The sequence below is a fragment of the Tupaia chinensis genome, unplaced genomic scaffold (genome assembly GCF_000334495.1).
Source record: "Tupaia chinensis unplaced genomic scaffold, TupChi_1.0 Scaffold000198_1, whole genome shotgun sequence".
Taxonomy (NCBI): domain Eukaryota; kingdom Metazoa; phylum Chordata; class Mammalia; order Scandentia; family Tupaiidae; genus Tupaia; species Tupaia belangeri.
Window position 1 is genome coordinate 2,723,297 of NW_006159673.1, and position 21,259 is coordinate 2,744,555.

The 21,259-nt window shown below is 54.2% G+C and overlaps 1 protein-coding gene across 1 annotated transcript in view; it reads right to left on the reverse strand.

Annotated features, from left to right (window-relative positions):
- DPT (dermatopontin) overlaps positions 1-21,259 on the reverse strand; it is a 31,663-nt gene that overhangs the window by 8,515 nt on the left and 1,889 nt on the right. Inside the window, exon 2 of the mRNA XM_006147044.2 lies at positions 10,805-10,930. Within this exon, the coding sequence (XP_006147106.1) occupies positions 10,805-10,930 (126 nt within the window). The remainder of the gene's footprint in view (positions 1-10,804; positions 10,931-21,259) is intronic.

Sequence of the window (21,259 nt, forward strand, 5' to 3'; positions counted from 1 at the left end):
CCAATGTCCTAAAAAAAAAAAAAAAAAAAAAAAAAAGAAAGCCCCATAATAGCTAGCTTCTCAAGGGAAAAGAGAGTTTAAACTGTGAGAATTAGACCCAGACAGGCAGACAGGCATAGGGGCTCCTCAGGAAATTAAAGAGGCTACAGGGAGGAGAAAAGATCAGGGTTTCCTAAGCTCTGGCTCCAGGCTTTCTGGGGGCAGTGGGGAGCATGCCATGTGGTTTCAGCTTCCTCGTGAATTACTAGGTCACTTCGAGCAGTGTTTTTGGCAAGCACATTGCACTGGGCAATTAAAGCAATCAAAGGAGCCTCCAGCTTGGCGAGACGAGGGGGAAGGCGCCTGGATTCCACCGACCGAAACAAGTCTGCTTTGAGAGTGTTTCTACAGGGAGCCTCCCGCACCCCTTCCAGAAAACGACTGTGTGTGTGTGTGTGTGTGTGTGTGTTCATGCCTCCTGTCTCTTTCAGATAATGACTCCCTGAGTGCAAGTGCTCCCTTCTCGATCCCTCTGCCATCTGCAGGCAGGGTGGGAGGAGCTCACTCTGGGCCTGAGCAGAGAACTCCCTTCCCCACAGCCGCAGGAACTGCCCCTCGTGTCAGATGGGGTTGATGAGATGGAAAGAAGTTAAATAGCCTCTCGGCTGTGAGTAGATGAGAACCTGTCCAAACTGAAGAGATGTTTAACATCGATAGAAGATAGTCCCATTGAAGATTCTTTATATCTATTTATTTCCAGAGTGAGAGAGAGAGAGTGAGAGGGAGAGGGAGAGGGAGAGGGAGAGGGAGAGAGAGAGAGAGACAGAGAGAGAACATCCTCAACAGGCTCTCCGGGTCGCGATCTGCTCCCAGCCTCCAGCAGCCTGGATACAGGCACACGTGCATGCACGGTTACAGGGAGGCCTCCAGACACGGACTGGGACTTCCCACGTGAGGTCAGTGCATGACCTCTGCACCTAAGATTCTTAAAAAAAAAAATGTCAGAGAGTGCATAAGTTCTTCAGATGGAAAGACAGAAAGGAAGAGGACGAAGACACCCTTCAAGTAGGTGTGGTCACACCAAAATCTCTCCTCCTCCATTCTGCATTCTTTTGGAATTTGGGGTAGGCAAATACGTGCACTCAGAATATTTTTCAAGCTGTTGAGGCTGGGATTTCGAGCCATGGTCGGCCACGTGGGATCCAGCTCCCTTAGCCACCAGACTACAGGGCTGGCCCCATTCTTAAAGTGCTGGAATTACCAAGGGATCCAGTGAGGTTCAATGGCCACTACTATGTTGTCACAGAAGGAATGCTCCCGAGGAGCCCACGGCCCCCAGGCTGAGAGCCCAGTGCACCACAGGCCGGACCCGGACTGCGTGAGCACGACCCCTTAGCAAAGGCGAGGAAAGGTAGAACTCGTTACACGTGGTAGCCAGATCGACTCACTGTCAGAGGTTTGGCTGAGAACTGAACGGGTTTTTAATATTTAAAGAAAAGCATTTGATTCTATCCCTCAACAGAAAGCGACTCAGATTTTATGAAAGCCACTGAACTGGAGCCTGTGGCTACCGCGTGGCGGGCCCCACATCGAACTCCCCAGCTCTGAGACGCGCTCCAGCACCGGGGCTCTCAGGGCCTTTGCTCCCACGGGCATGCGAGTGGCCACACGTGACCTCGTCTCGTGGCCCAGTCAGCACCTGTCGCCTCCTCAGCCTCGTCCCCCTTTGCGGATAGCAGGGAGCGTGCACTGCAGACCCCTCACACAAAGACTGGGAGAAAGCCCCGCATTTCCGCCAGGGCAAACAGCACGGGTGCCTGGGGGCGATGCTTTCCCGTGAGAGTGAAACGAGAACGTTTCCAAACCATCCTCAGAGCTCAGCTCATGCTCGGCCGATCTTTTAGAGGCTTCATCAATCTCCAGTGTTTTCTTTCTAGTTTCTCTAACACACAATTAGAGTTTTTGTTTTGTTTTGTGTTTGTTGTTTGCTATAGGGCACGAGCACTCACTAGGGAGAGAAAGAGAAAAAGAGAGCACCCCCAGAGTGGGCGGCAATCCCTTCTCCACCCTCCTCTCAGGATTTTGGGCATGTACGTGCGTGTACTCAGCGTGTTTTTCAAGCCACTGGTCCAGGACTCGAACCACACAGTTGGCCATGTGGGATCCAGCTGCCCCAACCACCATGCCACTGGCCCAGCATTTTATTTTAAGCATCCTTTTCTATATCTATGACATGTCAGTACTCCATATTTAGCTTGCTTAAAAGAATAGAATGCCAGGGCCAGCAGGTGGCATAGTGGTTACGGCGCTGGACTTTCATATGGCTGGCCATGGTTCAAGTCCCAGATCCAGTGACTTGCAAATCATTCTGGGTGTGTGTGCATGTGTGCCCAAAATTCCATGAGGAGAAGGGGAAGAATGGAGGAAAAGGAACTGTGGCATGGCCATCCCCCCCCGGGCGGTGATTTCTCACTTTCCTTCTCACTGTCTTTCTCTCCCTGGTAAGCACACATGCCCTATGGCAAAAATTTTAAAATAAAAGAAAATAAAATGATAGAATACCATATTGCACCTTGATTCATGATGGTGACCATTGGGGAGGTCTTTGAGAGGTGACAGGAGCTGGTGTTGTGTACACCTCCTATGAGGTGGGTCAGAGACAGCACGGAGGAGAACCGGCGTCCGTACGCCTGGTGTGTGGAGGCTGGCTTACATCCCGTATTCCCTGTCTGACGGGCAGTCGAGGGGACGTGCCCTGGATAAGCCAGTCTGCTCATGACCAGGCCTCTTGCATCATTGTTTCCAGATGCACTGCAAGGGATGGGGCTGTCTCAGACCAGCAACCTTGTCCATACCCAAGCATCCCTAATCGGGGCTGCATCGGAATCAGTTTGGATAATTTTGCCAGAAAGGAAAAACAGAAGCCAAGTGCAGTTATGTATAAAGGAAGGCATCCACAGAGGACGCCACCCTGGCTCCTTCCCCAGAGAGCTGGGGCCTGGCGGATGGAGCTGGCTGGGCAGGACTTGCGTATCCACCCAGGGGCCCTGTCCTTTCTTTTTTTTTTTTTAGAGTTTTTTGCTATAGGGCGCGTGCGCTCGCCAGACAGACAGAGAGAGACAGAGAGACAGTAAGTGAGAAATCACCCCCCAGGGGGGATGGCCATGCCACAATCCCTTCTCCTCCATTCTCCTCTTGGGATCTTGGGCACGCACGCACACGCGCCCGGCATGAGTTTTAAGCCACCGGGTTTGGGACGCAAACCACGGTCGACTATGTGGGAATCCAGCGACATAGCCATTATGCTAACTGCTGGTCCCAGGGCCCTGTTCTTGTAGACAGCTTGAGCCCTAGGCCCGGGAGCTGGCCGAGCAGGACTTGTGTATTCACCCAAGTGCCCTGTTCTTGTAGACAGTCTGAGCCCTAGGCCCGGGGCGTGAGGAAGAACGCCACAGTTTCACGTCTGTCCTCTTGTGGCATGGGGGTTATATTTCAAATAGCTCAGATAAGCGTCACAAGGGTAAGGCCGTTCCAGGGCTATCTGTGGCTTCCATTAGAAAGGGAAAGTCCCTGAGCCCTTTCCAAGCTGCTCTCTGGGAACCAGGCTTCTGGCTGACTACTGGTCTAGGGCAGGAGCAAGCCCACTCTGACTCACACTGGCTTTCCACGGCCCCGTGAGCACCGCGGCCACCCTGGGCTGCACACGGGGACCGCTCCACCTCCAGCGCCCCCTACCCTGCCACTGTCCCGTCTGGTCCTGCTCGCAGCTGCCCGATGTGCTGTGACAAGTGCTCTGCCTACGCAGGTCTTGGCTCGTCACTGGATGAAGAGCTGCTCACAACCATGCACGGGGCACGAGGTCTGGAGGCAGACAGGCCTGTTTGAATTGCATTTGGCACTTCGGAGGAAGTGCCCACCTCGGCGGCTCAGCTCGCTCAGCTGGGAGAGCGTCATTTTCGTGTGTGGGTTTGTGAGCTCACGCGCATGGCAGTGTCAGTACATGCAGTGACTACCGTCACCGTCTTCGTCCTCGTCCTCATTAGCCACCCCCTGTACTTGCTCTGTGTCTGTTCACACTCACTGATGGACGGAGTAAGTGAATCACAGAGTGCAGGAGTGCGGAGTGCAGGAGCGAGCGAGTGCCTATAGGACCCAGTAGAGGGGAGTCAGCTGGAGGCGTGGAAGCAGCTGCCTGCCTGTAACTGCGGGATTCACTGTGTCTTAAGTAGCCAGCACTCCCACACCAGCCACACCTCTGGAGGGCCTACCTAGGGGGGAGGGAGGCCCACGTGCCTCCAGGTGATGAAAGCAATGGTTGATTTTGCTCAAGACCAGAGGGGCTGTTCTCTGTCAAACGTGTGTTCTGTGTATCATAGAATGTGAGGCGACGGTTTTGACTGGAGTCAGAAGCATCTAAACCCAAGCCAGTTCATCCAGGCCTAGTCTCTCAAAACATGGGGATCTCCTCCCTGTATTAACAGCTCCCAGCTTGCTCAGAGAAGCCAGGGTGTACGCTGCCCTTACCCGCTCTGAGCCCTCTGGGAGCTACTCTGTGGGCGGCTGTCCAGGTAGGGCAGGGGTTTCAGACCCCACAGGGGGCCTGGGAGGCCAGACTCTGACAGCACCATGGTGGTTAAGGCCCTGGACTCCCACAAGGCGACCACAGTTTGAGTCCTGGACCCAGGGGCTTGAAGGCCACGCTGTGGGGCATGTGATGTGTGGGCAGAATAGAATGGAGAAGAGGGAATTGCGGTGTGGCCATCTCCCCCGGGGATGACTTCTCACTTTCCCTCTCTCTGTCTCTGTCTGGCAAGTGCACGTTTTCTATAGCAAAAACAAAAACACAAAACAACAACAAAACTTGAACAATGAAGATAGGAGCAAAAAAGGCCTTCAGCTGGGCGCCCTGGGTGGGAGGTCAGAGAAGCCTGTTCTGAATAACTGATTTTGTTGTTCTCGTTAACTAGCTCTCCAGGAATGAAGTCGAGCCGCCCTCTAGCTATGCCCCGAGCACAGGGAGAGGGAGGTGGGCAGTGGAGAAGGCGTCATAGGAGAGGAGAATCCTCAAATCTCAGGGTTGAAGGAAACGTAAGGTCACCTGAGCTGGTTCCTCACCTCTTCAGGGGAGCTATAATTGCCCAGTGACCCTGGTGGAAGGTCACAGGCCTGGAGAAGAGCCACTGAGAAAAGGAAATGGTGTTCTATCCAAAAACTTAGCTCCCTGGACACGCAGTCTCTGCTGGACCAGGGACAGGCCGGCGCGTCTGCAGATGGGGACGTTCCAGTCTCTGAGGGCTGTGGCTGCACCAGTGACACGTGTTTGTGGTTTGCAGACCTCTGGGCCTACTCAGATTCTCATAGACAAATAAAGGGATTTTCACATTTCCCCAACCCAGCGGGGACCATTAGCACATGTCCGCACGCATCAGGAATCCGCTTTCTCACCAGAGTTCAGCTTCAGCGATGTTCTCACAACTAAAAAGAAGCTGCACTCACCGAACGGAGCCAGCACCTTGGTTCCCACCAAACAAACAAACCTCCCACTGACCGGGTGACGCGCTTTTTCCAGCCCAGGGCAGCTCTTTCTGAACTCCTCAGTGCTCTCAAGTGCAGACGCTAGAGGCTCGCCCACCTGGCTCGGTGCCGTGCTTGGGATGTCTTCCCAAGTGGGGGGTTGCTGTCACCCCGTGTGACCAGGTCCCTGGGAGGTCATGCAAGCTCGTTAAAATGATGCAAGGGCATTGCTGGGCAGTCTCACTGGGCAGCCTGTCAGCACTGCGCTGTGGTAAGAGCTGGAGATAGTCAGATAGTCCCCCTCACTCTGCAGCGCTGAGGCCAGGACCACTGAAAGCAGGCCCAGAGAAGTCCGTACCAGCGTCAGGCCCCACCACTGCTGCTGTTCCTGGGGGCGTGCCGCATCCCGTTGTTCCCCGACTGATTTGTTAAGGGCCTATTTTGTGAAGAAATAACACCCAATTTATGCCTTAGAAGCTTCATTCAATTTAGAACGACATAGAATGTCATGACTCAGGCAATTTGAAGATCCCACTAGAACGTCTAGACACACCTACTGGGAGAGTGAGTCACACGCTGGGGACCAGTGTGCGCCCTGATCTCACCCCGCTGCTTCTGCAAAGTTTCCTTTGAAAAGAACCGTTTGCTTTGGCAACCGCGGTGGCACTCCACAGAGATGCTGTGGAGTTGAAGCGCACCTCAGCAGGACTCACTTCAGAGTGGACTTGCATGTCTCTGAGTCCTTCTGTCCTCTTTCCCACCCTTTGGTTCCACCCCCCCACTATGACATGTCTGGATGGTGAGTGGGTGAGGAGGGATGGGGCATGGGAATGAAGGTGGTTGCAGACCAAGCCTAGGGGTAAATTTTGCCTCCAGAGACCTGAATGTCTCCAGCAACTCAAGAAGCGGCCCCTCTATCTGTCCATATTTACCTCGGGACTTCGTTGCTGCCTGGATGAGCATCACCAGGCTCCTTAAATTCTTTCTCTTTTTTCTGGAGAGGTTTTTGCTATAGGGTGTGTGCACTTTCCAGAAAGACAGAGAGAGACAGAGAGACAGAAAGGAAGAAATCTCCCCCCAGGGGGGGTGGCCACGCCTCAATCCCCTCTCCTTCATTTTCCTCTCTGGATTTTGGGCATGCACGCACATGCACCTGAAGTGAGTTTTAAGTCACCGGATCCGGGACTCGAACTGCATTCGACCACATGCGAGTCCAGCAACATAGTCATTACACTAACTGCTGGTCCCCGGTTTCTTAAATTCTTAGCATCTTAGTTGGTGAGCTGCATCTAAGGGAACGTGAGAAGTCATTTCTGAAGTCCATTGAAAGGAAGGATGTCTAGCATTTGTGAGGAGGAAGGAGCTACCTGGAACCAGCTGTAAGTGACAACTAGAAGCCTGGGACACCATAGGACACCAGCAGAATCTGCAGTGCCAAGACCTCCTCTCCATGTCCCGGCATCCAACTCAACAGGACAAGCTTCAAACAGGAAAGTCAGGACTGACCCAGACCACGGAAATCCACAGAATATGGGAATTATGGGAGACTTAGAGTTTCTCCTTGTCTCACCCTCACCTCCTCCCCACCATCTCTGCTGCTTGACAACCATTCTAAAACTAGTGAGCCTCAGATTTTTGCCTGCCTGATCACCCAAGCTTTTGGCCCGAAGGCCACTCCCTGTTGTTCTATCTAGCCAGGAGCCAGAGAGGCAGCCATTGCTGCATGGCCACAGACACGGCAGCTCTCCTGTTCATCTTGGTAGAGACTTTGGGTCTTGCTGGGAGGAGGCATCAGCTGCCCCAGCTCTCTCCTCCTCTGTCTGTCAAGAATTAGTCAGTGCACCTCTGACTTGCTGTCTGGCAGATGCATTTCATGTGTCTCTGCACATCCAATTCCAGTCCTACATGCTGCTTCCTGCAATCTGACTTTGAAAGGCTTCTTACTTGGTGAGGAAGAAGGGGTCTCTCCTACATCTGGGGGAGTGAGTAAAGAGATAGGCCAGCTCTGTGATCATAGCCTATGGCAATCATGCATTATCTCATTTAATCCTAACAACAAATCAAGATGGTAGGCTAAGGCTATCCATCTATCCACCCACCTACCCACCCACCAACCCATCTGTCTATTCATCTATATACTCATCTACTCACTCGTCTACCTACCTAACCATCTACTCATCTACCCATCCAATCATCCATCTGCCCACTCACCCATCTACCTACCCACTCATCTATCCACTCATCTATCCACCCATTTATCTGTCCACCCACTCATCCACCCATCCACCCACTCATCCATCCTTCCATCCACCCACTCATCCATCCATCGACCCATCCATCTACCCACTCATCTACCTACCCATCCATCCACTCATCTATCCACCCATTCATCTGTCCACCCACTCATCCACCCATCCACCCACTAATCCATCCTTCCATCCACCCACTCATCCATCCATCGACCCATCCATCTACCCACTCGTCTACCTACCCATCCATCCACTCATCTATCCACCCATTCATCTGTCCACCCACTCATCCACCCATCCACCCACTAATCCATCCTTCCATCCACCCACTCATCCATCTACCCATCAATCCAACCCCCCACTCATCCATCCATCCCCCTACCCATCCACCCACTCATCCATCCATCGACCCATCCATCTACCCACTCATCTACCTCCTTATCCATCCACTCATCTATCCACCCATTCATCTGTCCACCCACTCATCCACCCATCCACCCACTAATCCATCCTTCCATCCACCCACTCATCCATCCATCCACCCATTCATCTATCCCCTGTCCAGCACATACTAGTGAGTGCAGCTGTGTGATTGTTTAAGGTGTGGCATCAGCACAAAGATCTCTACTTATATTCTAGAGCAGACCTGGGAGGGTGGGAGGTGAGATTAAAAATATTTTTTAAAGCAAGTAAATTTTTTTTCCCTGGATGACTTCACCTTATTCTGCATGGGCTCTAGAATCACACATCTGAATACTCATTCAGCAGTTACCAAGAAGCCATTATGTCCTTCATGCTCTATGGAGCTCTGGGGATCAATGTGTCCCTGCTGTCCAGGCGCTCACAGTCTATGTGAGCAAAGGCAACTAACACAGTAGATAAAATGCAGGGAAAGCGATGTCACAGAGGCGTGTATGAAGGGTGGGGGCCCTCCACATGGAGGCCTCCTGCTCCTCCTCGTCTGCCACCTCCCACCCTCCCTTCTGTGCCCACAGCACTGCCCCCTCCCCTGCCTCCTCCCTGCCCATGCATGCACTCTCCTCTTGGCCCTCCAGCGACCCCACCCAGTGGCTCCCTTTGGAGTGATGTAAATTGATTAACTGAGTACTAGTTTTTGCTTGCCCTTCCAGAGAACTTATTTGCTTTCTAACCGGTTTTTAATGCTGTGTCACAAGGGAGACTGGTGTCATTGTGGGGATGACACTCTGCCAGCAGACAGGGAGGGGAGGAGGCCAAGCTCAAGGCACTGCAGGCAGCGCCCCCCTCTTCTCATGGTGCCGGCTCATTCCTGCAACCCTCATCCCCTCTCTGAAAACAGTTCTAGCCTCTGGATCACCCTTTGCAAAATACCTTGGGAGTTAAGAAATGTTTAGGGGGTCAAAACAACCTCAAAGATCTATCAGTCCTGGGAGTTCCAGCTTGTGATCCAGGAGTTCTCAGCAGTGTGTCCAAGAATGGCCTTTAGGGATGTGAGGACGCCTGGAATTCTCTGGAACTTTGGTGTAAACATGCTTAAGTGCATTCCCCACCCCACCCCACCAAAGACACAGCATATAGTTTTGATCAGGTTCTTAAAAATCTTGAAGATGGAAAAAATGGCCATCATTTTCTGTGATGGACTCAGGACTCCTTAGAGAAGTGAAGTGACCTAGAGATGGCTTGGCCATGGCGTTGGTGCGAGGAGGGGTCACATGGAGCTTGATCTCAAACTTGGGATTTCCAACCCGTGCTCCTCCTACTTGCCCTGTCCGTGAGGTCTTGGTCTTTGACTCCACACCTATCAGGGTCCTGTGGTAGACCCCGGCCAAGCCTGCTCACCTACCACGGAGAAGGGAGCTGCCTCAGTGGACAGTATGGAGCTAAGGAGTCCCTGCTCCACTGCACAGCACAGATTTCGGCTGACTTTGAATTCTTAACTTGCCATCATCCCCTCAAACAGAGAAATGTTGGGGCCAGCAGATTAAGGGGCTGGTTTCCCACATGGCCAACTCCTTGGTTTGAGTCGTGTACTCAGTGACTTGAAAGGTCATGCCGGGTGCATGTGCGTGAATGCCCAGCATCCCAAGAGCAGAATGGAGTAGAAGGGACTGCAGTGTGGCCATCCCCGTGAGGGCTTGGAGTAGAAGGGACTGCAGTGTGGCCATCCCTGTGAGGGCTTCTTTCTCACTTTCCCTCTCCTGGTCTCTCTCTGACTTTCTCTAGCAAGTGCATATGCCCAATGACAAAAACCTAAAAAAAAATAAATAAATAAAAAGGCAAAGCAAGCAAGCAAACAAACAAACAGAAACGCTGAATGTGAATGTTGGAGCTGTGCAGCCGGAGGCCTCAGTCCTGCCTTGGTACCCGTGACGAGGCACAGAGTGAGCACAGCCCGCAGCTGTTCTCTCCGCATGTCAGCTGTAGAGACACAACCACGCGAGCATGCCACTCATCAAATGCTGACACCTCTGCTCCCTGTGTCCGGGACAGGGCCACTGTGCTTGTTTGCAGACCAAAGACCCTGGGACAAGCTGTGCTGTCAAGTGATCAGTGTCAGTAAACAGTCTCCTCGCCATTGGAGGGCTGGGTCAGGTGATATTCGGCATAAGCACAGGGCAGGGGAAAGGAACGAGATTTCACAGAGTAGAAGAGTGCATTGGCCCAGAGAGCAGAGCTGTTTTTGCTATGGGCAAGCTGTGTCCTGGAGCCTGGCTCATGGAGCACTAGCTTCTCAGAAAGGGAGGCTGTAGGAAACTGGATCCTGCAGACTTGATGTGATGAGGTTAGCGAGGTGGAGGGGAACAGGCCTTAGCTCGAGGCGTGGTATCCCAGAAAACAGGGAGACTTTGGGTGGCTTACTGCCCTGCTCAGTTGTTCTGTTCCTCTTCTACACAAGTGGGAACATGGAGTTTGATAACCTGTACGGTTCCCTCCCCCCCAGCAAACGATATTCTAACTCATTCATTCTCTTTTAGAGCTGGCCGCAGCATTCCAAGCTTGGTCGCCACAGCTCAGCTTTTCTGCAGCCAAAAACCCAGAGCAGAGTACTGCCAGGACAGAGGCCTGGTTGGTCTCAGACTCACCAGCAGGAGTAGGGGCACCGCTTGCTGTAGCGGCAGCAGTAGAACTGCCACTCCCGATCCAGCACGGACTCGAAGTAGCGGCTCTGGAACCCGGCCACCAGCCCATTGTTGGAGCACGTCTGGTACCTGGAGAGGAGAGACCACCCCGGGAACAGTGACACATTAGCAGACCCTCCCAAGACCCCCCCTGCCACAGTCCACCCTCTCAGTGACCTAGATTCATAACCACTTATTCCATTTTATGCAGATAAGGCTTTGTTATAGTTGTAAAAAATGACAAATGCTCACCATTATATTCAAATGACTCAGCAGCTTTCAACTGAAGGGAATTTGGGGACCGTTGCTCCTGACACACCTCTGTGCATAAATGGATGGCTGAAGAATTTTTTAAGTGCAAGGTTGTCCTATGTATGCCATTTACAAGATAATCCAATTTGCTCACCAGAAAGACGGAGAGAGACGGAGAGACAGAAAGCAAGAAATCACCGCCGTCCCCTCCCCCCCCTGGGGAGATGTCCATACTGCAATCCCTTCTCCTCCATTCTCCTCTTGGGATTTTGGGCATGCATGCACACACGCCTGGTGTGAGTTTAAGCCACTGGGTCCGGGACTCGAACTGCAGTCAACTACATGGAAATCCAGCGACAGAGGCATTACTCCCATGGCTGGTCCCAATAATACAATTCATTTTACTCCAATTGGAAATAAAAAGAAACACAATGAATTAGTGATCTTCAAATAGACATTTCTTTTGCTGAAAAGCAGAGTCTGGAAACTGAGCACAAGGAGGGTCATTCACTCATTCCCTACACAGCTCAGGACACCCAGACAGACATGGCCGGTTACCCAGGTGCCCTGTGGGAAGGCTGGTTCTCACCCCAGGTCCTCACTGCTCATCCCGTCATCTTCCCGCCCACAGGAGACCACGTGGTCAGGCATGCTTTGCTCAGTACTTGCTCCCCAGAGCCTACCAAGGGAGCGGCTTACGGAAGGGCTCCCTGCAGACCTGCAGTGTCCCTGAACTCTCCAAGCTCCCTCTGAGGTCCCTGTCCTGCCCTAGCTGCTCAGTCCTCAGTCTTCCAAACTGGAACGCTTGCACTCAGGCCTCTTGCCAGACAGACAGAACATCCACTCTTTGGTTCACCTGTGCTGCTGCTGCTCTGGGAACGGGCCCTTTTTGTCTCCACTGCACCTTTGGAACACCACTAGCTTGGAACAACACAACCATCTTCCTTGTTCCCTCTCCAGGACCACTCCTCCTGTGCTTGCCCAGATCCACAGAGCTGTAAGGATTATTACTCTTTGATGTCATAATGAGGATGTTATTTTCTACCTGGCCACGGTGAGTTCTCAGCTTTTGTGGAATAAAATCTTTACAATAAGATCTTCAAGACTGAAGACTTTATCTACTGAATTTTGTTTTGTTTCGTTTTTGCCAAAAGGCATGTGTGCTTGCTGGAGAGAGAAAGAGAGAGACAGTGAGAGAGAAAGTGAGAAATCACCCCTCGGGGGATGGCCATGGCACAATCCCTTCTCCTCCGTTCTCCCCCTGGGATATTGGGTATGCATGGACCTGGCATGATTTTCAATCTGTCAGTTCCAGGACTTGAACCATAGTCAGTCATGTGGGGGCCTAGCACCTCAACCACTATGCCACCTACTGGCCCCTCTATTGAATTTTTAGAATTTTGTTTATTTTGTGAGAGAAGGAGAACCCCTCCAACAGGGTCTTGATGCTGATCCAGCCCCAGCCAGCCCTGGATCATGCCTGCTGGCGTACTTAGGGAGGCCACGAGGCACACACCGGGAACCATCCCACAGACGCCCACAGACCACCACCTTTTACCCTGTGCCACCGTCCACTTCTCTCCCTTAGCAGGTCTTTAGCTACCTGCGTTTCTGTGCGTCTCCCACCCATCCCAGCGTGGACCCATTCTGTCTTCCGAGCAGGAAGAACAGACAGGACTTTGTGGCTGCTGGAATTCGACCCTGTGCTTCAGGCAAAGAGAAGTTTCCAGAAAGAGTAAAGGTTGAAGTCAGATGGTGGACACACAAGCTAGAACGCTATCAGCACTTGGACTTGACTTTGTGTTGCTGGAAATGAACTTGTGAACCTGACGACACTTGATATTAACTATATCCCGTGACTCTGGTCGGAGAGCACCTGTCTTTCCCCTTCATCTATTATTCATCTCTTCATTCCTGCATACACATGCTTCATCTAGTCACTCACGACTCAGCGACTCGCGCTCTGCTGCTTCTGTAGTCATCACTGGGCACTGCGCCGAGGGAAGAATTGCAAGGTGGGCTTGGTTCTCTGCCAGCCGTGAAGATCCGCGTGAATTCCCTGTTCCCAGGACTTGCAAGCAGCTCTGACAGACTAGCGAGCTCAGCATGGAAGGAGAGCAATACTGCAAACCAAGATGGAATGAGACCCGAGGCCCTGCGGTGGGTAAGCCTCCCTGCTGCCATTGCTCACATCTCAATGGGAGTCGCAGCACTTGGTAAATCCTGGCACGTTGCAGGAAGCCACATGGTTAAATACCGAATCCATGGCATGCGAGAAGGGTAGCTTCAGCCTGTGGGGCTGATGTTCCAGAGCAGTGCATTCTGTTTAATTTTTAAATTTAATTTTAAAATTTTAATTTAATTTTTTTCTTGGTAGTTTGCTATAGGAAACATGTGCTCCTTAGAGAGATGGACAGAGAGAGAAGGTGAGGGATGCCCCAGGGGAATGGCCATGCCACAATCCTGTCTCCTCCATTTTCCTCAGGATTTGGGGCATGGATGCACATGTGCCTAGTGTGATTTGCAAGCCACCAGGTGTGGGACTCAAATTGCACATTCAACCATGTGACACCCAACCACCCTAACCTCTAAACCACCTGCTGGCCCTGTATTTTCTTATTTACATTTAATTGTCATAAATCTTTATGGCATTCAACATTGGTTTTCCAAAGTATGCATGCAGCGAGTGGCAATCAGATCAGGGATTTTGTTAAATACATTGTCTTCAGCAAAGAACCTTACATTCCTGTGTTTATGAAATATTTTGCTGAACCCCTCCCATGCACCCTCCACAGCTTACCCCTCCCATAGAGACTCTGGTGCCTATACTTGCCCTCCCTGCTGTTATGTCTCCAAGCCTTTCAATTTCTGCCAGAGAGGGCAGTGTAGACATTTGGTATATATTGAGTGGGGATATACTATGTTTGTCTTTCATAGACTGGCTTATTTCACTTAGCATTAAATCTAGATTCATCCACTTTGTATCGAATGACAGAGTCTCATTCTTTATGGCTGAGTAATATTCCATTTTGTATATGTGCCGTATACTTTTTAATCCAGGCATTGGTTCTTGGGTATTCAGGTTGATTCCATGACTTAGCATAGTCTACCCCAAATCTTAGAAGCACGGGGGAGAGGTAACTTCCACATGAGCTTCGAGGGCTGTAAGGAAAGCTCCTGTGTGCTCAGAGAGACGGTGCAGCACCCAGGCTCTGCGGCTTCTCCCCTGCATCCCTGAAGTGCTGCCTTCTCTAGCAGGGAGCCAGCTTGGTCTCCCTGGAGCTGTTGTTCCATTGTTTGGGTTTGTCTCGTGCACTCAGGCCTCTGCAGGGACAGAGTTCCCACGGTGGCAAGTTCCCTGGAGTAAAAATAAACCTAGCAAGATAAGCTGACCTGTCTCATGAGCACTGTTCGCAGACAATCTGAGTTCTACGAATTCCCCACTGGCTGACAGCCCAGTTGCTGCCCTGGGTCCTGCACGAGAAGTGTGTGTGTCATTTTCTCATGAACCACCTCAGATAAGGCTGTCCTCTGGACTCAGAGCCTGAGAACAGGGACTGAGAGTCAGACAACCATACGTCACCCTGCTCGCCCCACTCCGGCTAGGAGGGCGAGCCCGCCCAGGAGCACGGCAGTGTGGCTCATTCCTGCCAGAACCACACAGCGGCAGGTCCCACTCTCACCTGCAGGGAGCAGTGGGGCAGAGTGGTCAAAGCTTGGATGCGCTGCCGTGTCACCTGGAAGTCCTCACAGCCGTCAGGGCCCAAGTCCTCACCTGTGCCTGTGCACAATGATAGCGCACACTTGCTGCATGGTGGGCGGGTCCAATCCTAGGTCACCTCACAGGTCCCAGACCAAGCCATGGCACTCGCACTGGGTCTGCACCATGGCTCCGAGTACTCGTGAGGCCGCCCTGGCTCCCAGCTCCTGTCCGGGACATGCCGGCGGGCCCTCGTGTACTTCCTGAGCCGCTGCTGCCCTAAGAGCTTGCTGAGGTTGGAGTCGCCACCGCCCACTCTGCGGGAAGGTTCTGTAGCATCTCCTAGCCACCCCGACAGACGGCAAAGTCCACGAGGGAGAAGATCTCATCTTCGTTCTGTACTCCCCACACTGCCTGTGAGCGTTCGATGGGAGAACGGGTGGACCGGAGACGGCCCAGCACTCCCTACTATCAGAGGCAGAACTGGCTTCCGAGAGCCGTCACTGAGCCCTGAGCGGCCTGACACTCCTTCCAGGCAGTTTCGGTGGAGCGAGGGTGGGCGACCCAGCTTCCCACCCGGCCTCTCCCCTGGGGCACAGCCTGCCTTGGGCGTTCCTCTCGCCCAGCCTCTCATTCGCCGTCATCTTCTATTTATTTGTTTTTAGCTACCAGAGGGTGCATACGCTCCCCTGGGAGACAGAATGGGAGGAAGGGCCTCCAGTGGGACCTGGTCATGCCGCATCCTTTCTCCTCTACTTCATCCTGTGCGGAGTTTTGGACACACATGTGCAGGTGCCTGGTGGTTTGCTCAAGCTGCTAGGGCGGGATTTGAACCATGGTTGGTCATGTGGATTTTGACTCCCTTAACCAGTAGGCTATGGGCCACCCTTGCAATCACCTTTCAAAATGCTTCTCGGGCCAGCAGGTGGAGTGAGGGTGCTGAGCGCCCATGTGGCTGACCGCGATTCGAGTTCTGGACTCGGCGGCTTGAAGGTCACTCCAGGTGTGTGTGTGCATGCCCAAAATCCTGAGAGGAGAACAGAGGGTTTGCCATGTGGCCACCCCTCCACCCCGAAGGTGATTTCTAACTGTTCCTCTCTCCGTCTCTGTCTCTCTGACCTCAGCATGCTTGTGGATCTCAGAGGTCACGGCGAGGACTCTGTGGAGTGATGCCTGCCAACTCCGAGTCAGGGCTCACACTTCTGTGAGGCCAGAGTCCTTCGGCTCTGGTCAGTGCTCTGGCTGGGCTTCCTCCCCAGGGTGTGTGCCCTGGGTCACACCCAGGCTGTTGGGCAGCAGGAGAGGCCAGCACTGGGCTATGCGTGAGCGTCTGAGATTGTGAGCTCGTCTGTGGAGTCTGGTCTCTGTCCCCATCCCTGCTGGTCTTGGTCTGAACCCTGGGAGGCTGGGAGTGGTTGACAGGTGGAGCCCAGGTTACGGGAAGCAGTACCACGCTGCCCAGGAGCTCACTGAGTCCTGCAGGTGACAGGGTGTGCTGTGCTGGAGCACTTCCGGCTCCACGCGCACGCTGGTTTGGCTCCCTGCACAGAAGGCCACCGTCCAGGCTGGTGGCAGCTCTCTATGTCGGGAGACCATGTGGCCTCCTGAATGTCCCCAAATTTCTCCACTTTCTCCAGAGCGTGACAACACCTTAATTAAATACATAGTTTCATTCTTTTAGAGTAAAGCTTTGACTTTGTTTCATTCCCAAAATAAGTCTTTTGAGTTGCTATGAGGAACCTGCAATGCGGTGCACAGAATTCTACAGTGTTCATTAAGTCATTCAACAAACATAACGAGAACTTTCTCCCGAGTGTGCCTGCAATCATTTCCGGAGCACTGGGTTACACGGACGAGCAGGCACTATGACCACACAGTCACCCGGCAGAAGCAGACAGAGTTGCTCAGAAGCGGGTGTAGACAGGGTGGGATGGTGGCAGTCGAGTGGCCAGGGACAGAGACGAATCCAGTTGGGGGAAGGTTGGGCATCAGAGGAGCCCTGAAGGTTCTCTCTTAAGTCCAAAGAATGACTCCTCACCCTTCTGAGCCTTTTGCTGGCTCTCACGCCTGATGCTGTGGGGCAGGACTCCCGACTGACGGGGCTGTGCGGAGGGCACCAAGGTGCTGGGCAGGACAGGCCAGCACAGGGACAGTCAAAGTGTACCTCGAAAGGCAGGAGCGTCATTCTTTTTACTGTGATCATAATTATTTATAATTTAATCAGAAGAAAAGTGACAATCTAATCTCCAAAAGCACTTCTGTGAACAGCGGGGCCTCCATCAGGAAGCCTCAGGGCTGCATTCATCCAGAGGGACAACGAGACCACCCTCAGAAAGCGCGTGCCAGAGAATACGAGGCTGTTCAGGCCGCCCCTCCTCCATTCTGTCTGGTGTTTTTTCCTGACCTGGGAATGTCACCATTGCACGTGTCACCCAACGTGTGTGTCACAGAGTGACTCCATGCTGTGACACTGAAGCTCTTTGGAAGTGGATGCCACACCGTGAACTCCTGCCACAGTGGTGGCACACGGCCTCTGGGGAATGCCCGGTGCCGCAATCCCCACCCTTCCTGCTTGCAAGGGCCAGGGCTCTGCTCTCATGTCCCTGTCCAGCTTCCGCCTGCTGGTCTCTACCTAGTTTTGAAGGTGATGAAGAAGAAAAGACCTATGACAGCTTCTCTGAATAGAAAAGCTTCACTCAGGACAGACGGAGAACTCTCCTCCAAATACCAACTCCTGACCCACTTTGGAAAACTACAGCAGTTGGGGCTGCCCCGAGGGCCTCGGAGAAGATCTGGGTCACCTCGCTGGTGTATTTCTGTCCTCGGAGCAGTGCAGGCTGTGCAGGGAGGGCAGGCCTTACCGTGGGGCTCAAGGCTGTCCACGGCATCTGATGCTACCTCAGTGTCCATTGGAAGGTGACAATATTTGAGACGCTCACCATGCATAGATCGTCATTAAACTCTGTGTCCCGAAAGCAAAATAATGCACACAGGGGGTGTGGCTGTAGCCATGCAATTTCAGCTCCGGTTTTAATTTACCGCCTGTGTGACCTTTGTCTCCACCCGTCGCAGGTTCCATGGAGCAGTCACAGTAGCCATGACTGAAGTTTTTCAAGGACTTCCGCGGCCAGGCGCCGTGCTGTACACGCATTGCTCGTTTGAATCCTCACAGCAGGCCTGTGGGGTGGGCCCAAAGGCAGCTTCCCGGCACCACGGCCTCTTCACGCACGAGGAAGCCGAGGCTCAGGGAGGTGAAGCAGCCCCTCTCAGGACACGCAGCCGGTCGCTGCATACATCATCTCACTCCTCGCGACAGTCCTGGGGAGTTGTCAGCGTGGATGTAGAAACCGGGCTTGAGAGTCTACACGAGCCGCCTAAAGGCAGTGGAGGTGGCCGCATCCTGAAAATCGTTCAGTCCGACTCCCGAGTCCACGAACATTACTCTAAGATGTCTTCCACGTGCGCGCACACACACACGTGCCCCAACTGCGGAAGTCCCTTATCGATTGGGCAGATTTCGTCTGGCAGGTGTGCAGGCAGAATGCATCTCTACCTGGGAAGGTGAACTTCCGCCGTCTTCGCAGGAACAGCCAGCGCTGATTTTGCCAGGCTCGGGTTTCCCCGGACGATAGATCCCTGGTGCTTAGGAGAGTGGCCGTAGGTGGAGAACTGGCGAGAGGCCGGAGCCTGCCGTCGCCCTGTCCCCACACTCTCTTGCCCTCAGAAGTCACTCCCACGCAAATTCCATACCCGTATCTTATCTGAGCACGTAAGAAGGCCCCACACTCCGCCTCCTGCAGCGTCCTGGCACCCCACTGCTGGCTCCTGTTCTGCCCCTGCCTCCCACTAGTGAGGAGCGGGAGGTCTCCTCGTGTGCGAAACCGGGATCGCGGTGAGCCCCGCCACGCTGTGGGGTGTGGAGGGCCAGTGGGACCCCGCGGTGAGCGAATGGGCACAGACGGTTACTGGCCTTCGCATTTCTGGAGCCTGGCCCTGTGGTTCACGCGAGCGAGTGCATGGATGCGGGACCCTTTATGCGCTGCAATCACCGCCTCAGCGAGGGCCAGAGTCGTAGCCACACCTGGCGGGACGGTCCTGGACCTCCCAGTGCCTCCTCTCCTGGCTCTCATCCCTGACCTACGGAAGACCTGCTCACTCCAGAACGTCCCCCTGGCCCGGTCCCTTATGCTCCCTTCACCTGTAAACTCCAGTGTGGAGGGCCAGCAGGTGGCATGGCGGTTAAGGTGCTGAACTCCCATGAGGCCAACAGCAGTTCAAGTCCAGGACCTGGTGAACTGCTTTCTCTCACTCTCTCTCTTTCTCTGGTTGCTATGCCTAACGCGTGCTCAGGGCCACGAGCTGGTTCGCGGCCCTGTCTGTCCAGAGCCCTGGCCTTGCTCACTGTCAGAGTGGACACGTGTTCCTGCCAGGCACACCCAGCTTCAGACCCACCACCATGGAACGCAGCTCTGGGGTGCTCCTTCCTCCAGCGTGTGGGTCCTTCACGGATTAATAACCTCGGCTCCAATACAACTGTGGCTTTACTGTGTCTTTGGGGAATTCCTCGAGGTTCAAGGCAAATGGCAGGTGCCCTGGACCACTCTTCCTCTGCAAGGTGGGCTCTGTGCACGGCGCTCCCCCTTCCTCCTCACCCGACCTCCCTGGGCCTGGCTGCTGCTCGGACTGGGCCTCATGAACATGGCAGGCCCGTTCCCTCTCCTCCTGGGACCAGGTGGTGAGGGCTGTTCCGGGGACACGCGCCCCCTCCCACGTCAGCATCCCCAGGTCAGAGGCACCAAATGAGCGTCCAAGCCCCAGCAGCTCTGCTGCTCAACAACCTGACCACTGTCACCCTCGCAGGAGCGCGTAGGAGCCAGACCCGGCCTGGGAGCCGGGAGCCTGCGCCCACCCCATGGGGCTGCGCTCCGGCAGCACAGGCCCCTCCTCCAGCGCCGGCGCTTCCTGTCCTAGCACGTCAGCTGGGGCACCCGCCTGCTCTTTGGAACTGGTACTCAGGGCAAGCCGGCTCCGACTGGGCACCCCTACACTAGCAGACCAGAGGCCACGTGAAGCTGGCTTGCCCCACACAAGCCTTGTGGGTCCGGGCTCGCCAGTCCTGTCCTGTTCTCCACCAGTGCGGCATGAGGTGCCAGCGCTGGCTCTCGGGGGGGTTTCTCTCACACTTTCTCCCACAGACGTCTAATAGCACCCTCTAACAGCGTGTGTGGTGGGCATCACGCCCTCCTTTCTTTTTCTCCTTTTTGCCAGCGTAAGGATCTGCATGCCCAAGGCCCCAGAGCTAAGAGGCTCCTTGATTCAAGCCCAGGGCTCCTCCCCACATCAGCGCAGCCTCACCAGAAAGTCCCGCTTCGTGTCGGTCCACACTGGCCCTCATGTCCTACTGCTGGGGCCAGCACAACAGGTCAAGTCCCCGGGGATGGCCTGGGCATACCCTGAGACACGGTGCCACCCCTGGGGACCAAGGTAAAGCCTCCTGGCAGCCAGAGAGGTGGAGGCAGCATCTACGCTTCCGAATCTACCCCTGAAGAGGTGTTTCAGGAGACAACCCATAAGACCCAGTGGCATTAGGGGGCCCCTGGCTACCAGGGTGCAGCCTTCCAAAGACCCGTCCTCAGCAGATGCCCCCATGCACTGTGGGCCGTCTGCGCTGGAGGCCCGCCCCCGCTAGAGTTACCCCGTAAGGCAGCCAAGGGTACTAAACCATCCCCTCCTCTTTCTCCTCCCGGACAGGCTATGACCCAGCTGCTCCACAGCCTGTGAGCAATCCTCCCCGCCCGGTTCCCCGAGACTCCGCCTGACCTCAACGCCGCCCTCCGCACACCACCTCTGGGGTGGCTGTGTCAACCCTGGCTGCTGACACTGTTCCAAAGAAGCTGTTCTGCACGTTTGTGAATTTCCCCGTGAGTGGCGGAAGGAGAGGAGGAAACGGAGCTCAGAGAAGAAACCCCGAAAGCACTGACGAGCAGGTTGGAAGAGAGATCCCCCCTCCGTTTCCCGCGGACCCCCTGGGACCAGCGAGGTCATGTTCTTTCACCTTTTACTCCTCCCGCTTTCCTGCAAGGAACTGCAGAGTTCATGACAAGCTGGCACAGGCTAGTGAGTCTGAAAGTAAAGCCATTTGGCGTCTCTCCCTAACAGGGATGCAAGGACCCGGGGGTGCAGGAAGAGGCGCACTGCACTTCCCGGCAAGCCGCGGCTGTGGCCTGCGCTTCAGTGGGTCCCAGGTCACGCCACTGGTCAGGCCTCCCCACACAGAGCCTGGGCTTCTCTGCGTTCGGGGGAGCTGGGCTGAGTGCTGGTTCTCAGGGCTCTGAGGAGGGAGGCTAGGGAGGGACGTGCCCCTGTGAGGTCCCCTGAGAAGGGAGGACAGGAGGGACAGCTGTGCCAGCTCCCGTCCGTGCTCTTCGCCAGGCAGTGGCCCACTGCGGGAGTGGCTGAGACACCCG